The 9,818-nt window shown below is 37.3% G+C and overlaps 1 protein-coding gene across 1 annotated transcript in view; it reads left to right on the top strand.

Moving 5' to 3' along the window:
* IARS (isoleucyl-tRNA synthetase) overlaps window positions 1-4,041 on the top strand; it is an 87,804-nt gene extending 83,763 nt beyond the window's left edge. Inside the window, exon 33 of the mRNA XM_025040467.1 lies at window positions 3,511-4,041. Within this exon, the coding sequence (XP_024896235.1) occupies window positions 3,511-3,593 (83 nt within the window). The 3' untranslated portion in view covers window positions 3,594-4,041. The remainder of the gene's footprint in view (window positions 1-3,510) is intronic.
* The last annotated feature ends 5,777 nt before the right edge of the window (window positions 4,042-9,818 follow it).

Genomic DNA, 9,818 nt, shown 5'->3' with positions numbered 1-9,818 from the left:
AGTCCTAAAATCTTTAAATTCCCAGTCTGATTAATTACAAAATCTCTGCCAAGTCTGAATCTGGTTCTGATGTTTGCTTTGTCTCTTTATGTGTTCTTTTGCCTTTTAGAATGCCCCGTGTTTGTTATTGTTGTTATCGTCGATAGCTAGACATGATGTATTGGGAAAATATAACTGGGGTAAATAGGCCTTAATGTGAGGTCTTATGTTTATCTGACTAGCAGTTAGGCTGTGTTTGTTGTTACTGTAGCTATAGGTGACAGAGGCTAAAATGTCTTCTGGTATCTTTGTCTTTTGTCTCCTCTCTTATCTTTTGGTTTCCCTAGAGATTCCTTTTTAAATAGTTTCAGAGCTTTGCCATTCTTTCAGCTGCAATCCCCTATTATCATACAGGAGCCCATAGATGTCCTGGTAGGGTATGGAGGGAAGGGAAGCAGGAAGTGTACCATAGTTTTATGATTAGGTCTCAGTCTTTAGTGAGCCTATGACGCTGGGCTGTGACCTTCACAGGTGTTTCTCAGCTTTTTTAATTTCTCCTTAGGTGAGAAAGGAAGGCTATAATAGGCTAGAGTTGGGTATTTCCCTTCCCCAGTGTCAATTAGGCTCTGGTTAAAAAAATAATAATAAAATGTAATTACTGATAAGGAAGGACTTCTGCCATTTTGCAGGGATTCTTTTCTGTAAGTCTTATACCTTCTTTTGCTCTTTCGTTCACTGACACCTTTTGTGTTCAGTCGATTTTTTGTATTGTACTGTTTTGATTCTCCTCCTTTTGTGTATTTTTTTAAGATTTTTTTTTTATTGTTCACCATAGGCATTACAGTTGACATTCTAATTTATAACAATTAGTTTGAATTGATACCAGTCTAACTTTAATAGCATACAAAAACTCTGCTCCTATTCAGCTCTACCCTTGTTTATATTCTTGTCAGAAATTACATTTTTATACATAAATATAAATTTTTAATTGTGTGTTATGTATTTATCTTTTAAATCGTGTAGAAAACAAAAAGCAAGAGTTATAGCATGAAGGACTCCCTTTATCATTTTTCAGAGGGCAAGTTTAGTAGTAATGAATTCCTTCAGCTTTTCTTTATTTGAGAATGTTTTAATTACTCCTTAATTTTTGAGGAATTGTTTGCCAAAAAGAGAATTGTGTCTTGATAGTTTTTTCTTTCAGCACTTTAAATACGTTACCCCGGTGCCATCTGGCCTCCATGGTTTCTGATTAGAAATGGTTGTTAATCTTGTTGCGTGTCCTTGTTACATTGCTTCTGTGTTGCTGCTTTCAAGATTTGGTTATTATTTCTTCAAATATTCTTTCCGCCCTTTTCTTTCTTCTTCTGAAACTCCCATAATGTGTTGTATGTTGGTCCACTTGACTGGATGATTTCAGATGTCCTATCTTCAAGTTCACTGGTTGTTTTGCCTGCTGAATATACTGTTAGCCTCTCTAGTGAATTTATTTCAGCTATTGTACTTTTCAGTTCCAGAATTGCTTTTCGGTCCCTGTTTATAATTTCTCTTTATTGATATACTCAACTTGTTGATATCTTTGTGGATTTGCTTTTTGCTCGGGCAATCCTTCAGCATAGCCACACTATTTATATTATAGCTCTGCCTCAGCCTTCACTTCCTATTTGCACTGAGCCTGAAGAGCAACCAAATTTGGCCAGAAAAGCCTTTTACCTTTTCAGAATTGAAAGTTTTAGGTCTTCTCAGGTCTTTTCTGTATATGCATCCTGGCTTGGGCATACATGTGGCTTTCTAAACTACCCAGAATACATGGGTGATTTTTAATGTCCTTATTGCCCAAAGAAAATTCTCCTCCTTTTCCTCCCAGGCCTTAAGCAGTCTGTGTATGTTTCAGTCACAATCCTTTGCCCAATAGCTGTGGGCTTTTTGTCTACCTTACAATGTTTTTAAGTAATGCCTACCACTTTTCTGCCCTGAATGAGTTCCAAGTTAGGCAAAACAGAGACCTTAGATAAGCCCTTCAGATAGTTCACAGACAGGTTAGAACAAACAGTATTTTTGCTCTATTCCTCCTGGAACTAGGTGCTAGGGTCCCATACTGAGAACTTGGGCTGCTGTCTTCAAGCACACCTCCAGGCTAGGAGGGAACTTGACACACAAGCTGGTATCTCTAGCCTCATTTTCACTGTATTTTTCCTCGGAAAATTATCTTTCATAAATATTAATAATTTGGTAAATTAGATGATCACATAATGCTTATAGTTTGAAAAACTCACTGATACCGTCTTGCTTGTTCCTCTAGATTCTAAATATCATCTCCAGATCTTATAGATATCTATTAAGAAGGCAGCCTTGAGAGTATTTTTACATTCAGGATTCTTGATAGGACAAGAGCCATTTTTAGAGAAAGCTGATTCTTTCCTTTGAATTCAGATCTGACTAGAAGCAATATGCCCCACAGTAAGCAAAAGAACTTTTAAAAATGTTTTTTACTTTCTCTTTTCCTTTTGATTTTTTATTCAGTGTTAATCAATTGCATTTGCATTATTATCTATGGCCATATTGGCTCCTGTACTCTTTGACATGAGCCCTTTAGTCTTTGAAAAGTTCTTTTTTTCTGGCATCACAAGATGTTCTACTCTTACTTCCCCAGACATAGAAATGGCTGTCCTTCCTGTTATAGGAGTTAATAATTACAACTCACAAATCTGGGCTGTTGGCTTGGCTTTGTTCTAGGCCTTCTCTGTAGACATACAAAATATCTGTTTGGTAGTACAGAAGGGAAAGGTATGGGGACATCTTGGGCAATACTCAGAGTTAGTTAGGTTGAGGGCACAGTCTTCCATAAGTTTGATCAGCTATAAGAAGTTACAACTCAGAGGGCAGGGTCCACACAAGGCCACTATCACTTGTGACACCAACTGCAAATTTAGAGGGTTTCCCAAAACCACTCTCAAGTTTGATAATTTGCTAGCAGGATTCATAGAACTCACTGGAAGCTATTGCATTCACGACTATATTTATTATAGCAAAAAGCTAAAACCTAAAACCAGGCAAAGGAATAGATATGCAGGTCCAAACAAAGAGCTTCAGTTGTCCTCTCCCCAAGGAGTTAATGGACAGTGTTACTTTTTCCTCGTTCTGATGCATACTAACCAAAGAAGCTCACCCAAGATTTGGTATTCAGAGTTTGTACTGAGGTTTCATTACAAAGGCAATATTGAGTCATTGCCCCCGTGGTTGATCTTACTTCTACCCTGAATTATATGATTGGTCTTTCTGGTGTGGTCCTCTACACGGAGTCATCTCTTAGCATAAACTATTAGGTGTGATCAAGAGCCCACCATAAATAACAAAAGACACTACAGTCACTCAGGAAATTTCATGGATTTAGTGGTTCCTCAGAAACTGGGACAAAGGTCAGGCCTCTCTTAAGGCGAGACCAAATTCATTGCTACCCAGGCAGTTAACATTTTAAAAATATTTATCCAGAATAAGTAGAAAATTTATTTTTTAAACCTCTTTCCATTCTAGAAATTACGGAAGAAATCCCTATGAAGACTTTGAACATGAAGACTGTGTATGTTTCTGTATTACCCACAACAGCTGACTTCTAACATTCAGCTATCAATGTGGTTCAGTCAGCCTTTTCCTGGAATGTACCTGTTCACACACACACACTGAAGAAATTTCCTTCAGATTCATCTATAATATGCCACTTGTCGTCTCAATATGAAATGGGATGATTCATCAAATGGTTTGAGACCTCACAGTAATATTCACACTTAACCTTAAACACCTATGTAGTTATGTTCGGGGAAGGTTACAGTGTTACCTCAGCACAACAGAGTTTATTTCTATACTTGAATTCTTAAGTATAGAAGGTAGAAGTGATTTAAATGACATAGTATGTGTGTATCATTCTGTGGTCTTTTAAAACTTATTTGAGACCTCTCGAAGGAATGGACAATGTTATATGTTTCTGCTACCTGGATTTTCTTGAGTAATTTGATGCAACATTTTGTTTCAGTAAGTCAAGACAATAAACATGCTTCTCTCAGTTAATAAATGTGTTAGAAGTAATTCATTCTCCCATAGTCTAATGAAACTTGAAATTCATAATTGTTAAAGAACACAAAAACTTAATAATGACTTCTTTATTAAGGCAGTGGACAAAACATCTAATTTTACTTCCCAAAATCCTGTGTGTCAAAGAAGCAGATGCCAAAACAAAATTAGACATGCAAGAATTTATTGGGGGAAATATACATGAGGGATAAAGGGGTGAGAGAGCAAGCATAGATAGAGAGGGAGCCTTCAGACTACAATTTAGGTCTGGTACCTGTAAGGAAAGTAAGGAAGATTGATTAGAAACAGCCTAGACTGCAGTGCAACTCTGAGGAAACTTTGATTAGGCCAGTCAAGAGTCCCCAGGCAAGAATTTCTTTGAGAAAGCATCTAGAGTTGGGTAGAAATGACCTGTCTTTTTACCCCTGCATTGCTTAGCTAGTGGCTTGGAGCAGCCCAGGTGGGCATGGTTTCAGCACAAATACCTCAAGAGATATGAAAGTGTAGTGGCTGGAGGCTGTCAACCAATTATGCTTCTTGCATCGGATTCTCCCATAGGGAGATCTGAATGGTGCATCTCTGACTGCTACAATAACTGTATTCAAATCCAAACCCACAAAGTTGGAAGAAACAAAACAAAATAACAAGTATTGACAAGGATGAAGAGAAATTGGAACCCTTGTGCACTGCTGGTAGGAATGTAAAATGCTGCAGTCACTGTGGAAAACAGGATGGAGGTTCCTCAAAAAATTAAAAATAGAATTACCATATGATCCAGCAATCCCACTTCTGGGTATATACCCCAAAGAATTGAAAGCAGAGTTTTGAATAGATATTTGCACACACAAGTGTATTACAACGTTATTCACAACAGCCAAGAGGTGGAGCAAACCAAATGTTCATGGATAAAGAAAATGTATACACATACAATTTAATATTATTCAGTCTTTAAAAAGAAGGATAAACCTTGAGGACACTATACTAAGTAAAATACACCCGTCCTAAAAAGACAAATGCTGTATGATTCCTTATATATGAAGTACCTAGAGTAGTCAGACTCACTGAAACAGAAAATGCAATGGTGGTTGCAAGGAAGGAGAAAATGGGGAATTATTAACATGGAGTTTTAGTTTTGCAAGAGGAAAAAGTTCTAGAAGTCTTTTTGCACAACAATAAATATAGTTAGTACTATTAAACTATCCGTAAAAGTGGTTAGGTTGGTAAATTTTATGTATTTTTTACTACACATTTCAGATTTTTTTTTTTTTTTTTTTTTTTGGATAGAGACAGAAGCTGACCTGAAAGAGCCCCCAGTAGCCAAAGCTGGAATAATTTGAACAAAAAAAAATTAGTATTGGATTAAAATTCAAAGTGTGGTAGTGCCCCTGACTCCAACTCCTTATCGGCAATGTCACTTTCTGTGCTTTCAGTTATAGTCAACTGCAGTCCAAAAATATTAAATGGGAAATACCAGAAATAAATAATTCATAAGTTTTAAATTGAGTAGCTGATGAAATCTCAAGCTGTTCCCTTCTGTCCCACCTGGGATGTGAATTCTCCCTTCATCCAGTATATCCATGCTGTAGATGCTCCCTGCCCATTAATCACTTAGTAGCTGTCTCAATTTTATCAACTGTCACAATATTGCAATGCTTGTGTTCAAGTAACCCTTATTTTACTTAATAATTAGGAGCCAAAGCACAAGAGTAGTGATGCCGATGATTTGGATATGCCAAAGAGAAGCTGTAAAGTGCTTCCTTTAAGTGAAAAGGTGAAAGTTCTTGACAATAAGGAAAGAAAAATTGTATGCTGAGGTTGCTAGGATCTATGATAGGAACAAATCTACCTGTGAAATTATGAAGAAGGGACAAAAATTGTGCAAATTTTGCTGACTCACCTCAAACTGCAAAAGTTAAAACCATGGTGTGTGATAAGTGCTAGTTAACATGTAAAAGGTATTAAATTTGTGAATGGAAGACACAAAATGTATTCCACTTGATGGCAACATATTGTGCCAAAATTTGCTGAGCCTGTGATTTCAGCAAGGTTTTTGAAACAAGTGACCACGTTCACATAACTTTAATTACAATATAGTTCTAATTGTTCTATTTTATTAATCTCTCACTGTCTAATTTATAAATTAAACTTTATCATAGATATGCATTTATAGGGAAAACTATATATAGGTTTAGTACTTACTATCCACAGTTTCAGGTATCCACTGGGGGTCTTGGAATATATCCCCCATCAACAAGAGGGGCTACTGTATAAAATAAATTTCCATGGGTCCATACTGATATAAATGATTGAATAAATTAGCAAATGAGAGAGAAGAGACAAATCTGTAGAGAATTCTAAATAATTTATGTAGACAGTCACCTTCAAGGCAGTTTAACTCCCCACATTTTGAAAATGGGCTGTACTTAGTTAGTGACTTCCCTCCAAAGAGTAGAGTATGGAAGTTAGTGACTTCCTTCCAAAGAGTAGAGTAACTTCACAGCTTAGAAAACTAGCAAACACTACCTCGGGCAGGTGTTAAAAGAGAGCATCGGTTATGTTAGCAGATTCTTAGTGCAACGTGATGAGAATGCTACTTCATCTCTGGTTCTCCCAAGAAGCTATAACCCCAGTGTAACCATGAGAAAAACATCAGACAAACCCAAATTCAGAGATACTCTACAAAATATCTGACTCCTCAAAACCATTCAATTCATCAGAAGGACTGTCTAAGAAACTGTACTAAATATGTGGCATCCTGAAAGTTATCCAGGAACAGAAAAAGGTCTTCAGAGAAACACTCATGATATCAATAAAATATAGACTTTAGTTAACAATACAAGCATACCTCATATTATTGTGTGGTGCTTTGTGGTGCTTTGTAGATATTGTAATTTTTACAAATTGAAGGCAAGACCTTCCACCAGCAAAAAAGATTACAACTCACTAAAGGCTCAGATGATGGTTAGCACTTTTTACAAATAGTAAGTTTTAATTAAAGTATGTACATTATGTTTTTTAGATGTAATACTATCATGCACTTAATCGACAGTATAGTATAAACATAACTTCTTTACACTGGGTACCAAAAACTTTGTGTGACTCACTTTATTGCTATATTTGCTTTATTGTGGTCTAGAACTGAACCCACAATATCTCCAAGGTGGTACCTGTATTATTCATTGTTAGTTTAATAGTTGTGAAAAATGTCTCATAAAAATATAACACATTAGCAATAGGGTAAACTGGGTGTGAGTTTAGAGCTCTGTACTATCTTTGAATCTTTTCTGTAAATCTGAAACTTAAAATTTTAAAGTTTAATAAGTGGAAAAAATTAAATTTAAAATCTATTTGCAATAGCATCAAAAACATGAAATACTCGGATAAATTTAACCAAAGATGTACAAAACCAGTTACCTGAAAGTTACAAAATACTGCTTATAGATAATAAAGAAAACCTATGTAAGTGAAAGAGATGTATCATGTTAGTTAGGACTGCTATAACAAAATACCACAGACAGGGTGGCTTAAACAATTACTTTCTCACAGTTCTGGATGCTACTGTAAATCCAAGATCAATGTATCTGTAAGTTTTGTTTTTCCTAAGGGCTCCTTCCATTATCAGATGGCCACTTTTTCACTGTGTCCTGACATGGCCTCTTCTCTGTGCATGTGTACTCCTGGTGTTGCTTCCTTTTTTTGTCAGGCTACTAGTTGTACTGGATTAGGGACCCACCCTTAAGATTACATTTATAAATGCTCTATCCCCAAACGTAGTCACATGGGGGCTAGGACTTCAGCATAAGAATTTTAAAGGAACAATTCAGTTGATAACAACATGAGTTCAACATTGTTGAGCTGACAATGCTCCCTAATTGATCTATAAACCCAATGTAATCCCAACCGAAATCATAGACATTAACCAGCTAATTTTAAATTTTATATGGAAATGCAAAGGATTTAAGAGCCAAATGAACTTAAAAAGAAAAGTACAAAGGTAGAGGATTTAACCTGATTACAAGACTTATAAAACTACAATAATTAAGACTATGAAACTGGCATAAAGATAAATCAATAGGCAAAGCAAAGAATCCAGAAATAGACCCACATATATATTTTCAATTGATTCTTTTAAATGATCTTTTCCTTAAAATGGTGCATAGGAAAAGTAGATTGTCATAAATACACAGAGAGAGAACCTTGACCTATACCTTTCCACTTACAAAAACTCTACATCAAAATATAAACAAATATCGCAAATATAAAATATAACAAAAGAGGTATATTTTACCACAATGTGTATGTGTGTGTGTGTGACAGAATTAAATGTAAGAGCTAAAATTATAAAACTTAGAGAACTCCAGAAAATCTTAGTGACCTTGTATGGTAGGTAGAATAGCTCCTCCAAAGATGTTCATAACCTAATGCCTGGAACCTGTAAATATATTAGGTGCTAAAGAGACTTTGCAGGTATGATTAAGATTATAGGCTTAAAGACTGTAGAGATTAAAAAAAAAAAAAAGATTGTAGAGATTCTAATTTATCTAGGTGGACCCAATATAATCACAGGAGCCTTTAAAAAGCAGAGAACTTTTCTCTGGCTGGAGGCAAATGGCAAAAGAGGGATAATAGATTCCAAGCATGAAAATTTGTTACTCCACTGCTGGCTCTATGATATGAGCATCCATGTGCAAAAACTGGAGAGAGGCCTATAAGAGCTAAGGTTGGTCCTGTGCCGGCTGGAAAATTACTGCTTGGCTATCGCCCATGGGAACATAACATTCTAACAATAAGCTTTCTGCTTCTGTACCCCAGCTTGCACACCCGACCTGTGGGTTGACAGGTAGTGAATAGAAGAAAAATAGACGTTTGTGTTTAAGACAGAATGAGGAATGGGATTTAGGGCTTAAAAACCCCGTACCTCTACATTTCGGGACTGCTTAATTTGGGGTCTGCGTACCCCTGGCAGACCCAGCTGGCTGAATAAAGAGTGTGTTTCCTATAACTCACTGATTTCTGGTGGTCCGTGTGTCTTTTGGGGTCTGGGGGCTACAACATTTGGAGGCCCCGGCAAGATCTCAGGGAGTGGCCCTGGTATCTAAGACCGGACCGGCCTCTGAAGCGGTTGCTGTCCCTGTTATGGATTCAAAGGGGTGGCCAACCTGAGACATTCCAGGGCCCTTGAATGCTGTGACGGGTCAGTACAATCGTCAAGGATGCAACATTTAGGACACGCTCTTTGTTCCTGGTCTCAACGGGAATCTGGAATCTCCTAGGCCTCAGTGTCTGGATAAAAGGTACCTTCCTGTTTCTGTTGACCAGTCAGTGGGGGTCCGTGAAGAGACTGGAAGCAGAGTCATATCTCCCGGACTATAGCCAGGCCGTGGGATGCCGCCTCCTGTGCCCTGTTGTCAGGTTCTGTTTATTGTCTTTGGTCTTGTCTAGGTTGTAGGTGGCGGACTTCTCTGGGTCCACCTACACCCCAGTAATTGTTCTTGTCTGAGTGTTTTGTGTTTTCTGCGCAAGCGATGGGGGGAAGCCTGAGTTCACAGAAGACACCCTTGGGTTGTCTCCTGCGACATTTCAAAGAAGGGTTTGTAGAAGGAGCTGACTATGGCATAAAGTTTTTTCCAGGCAGACTAAATACATTGTGTAAAGTTGAGTGGCTGTCTTTTGACGTAAACTTGTCTCTGGAGGGTTCTTTTGACAGGGGTTTAGTGAGGAATGTTTGGAAGATTGTCACAGGAGACCCGGGACATCCCGATCCGTTTCCCTAC

This window comes from Pteropus alecto, unplaced genomic scaffold, assembly GCF_000325575.1.
Source record: "Pteropus alecto unplaced genomic scaffold, ASM32557v1 scaffold129, whole genome shotgun sequence".
In the NCBI taxonomy this organism is placed as follows: Eukaryota; Metazoa; Chordata; class Mammalia; order Chiroptera; family Pteropodidae; genus Pteropus; species Pteropus alecto.
This window is presented reverse-complemented; position numbering and strand designations above follow the sequence as displayed.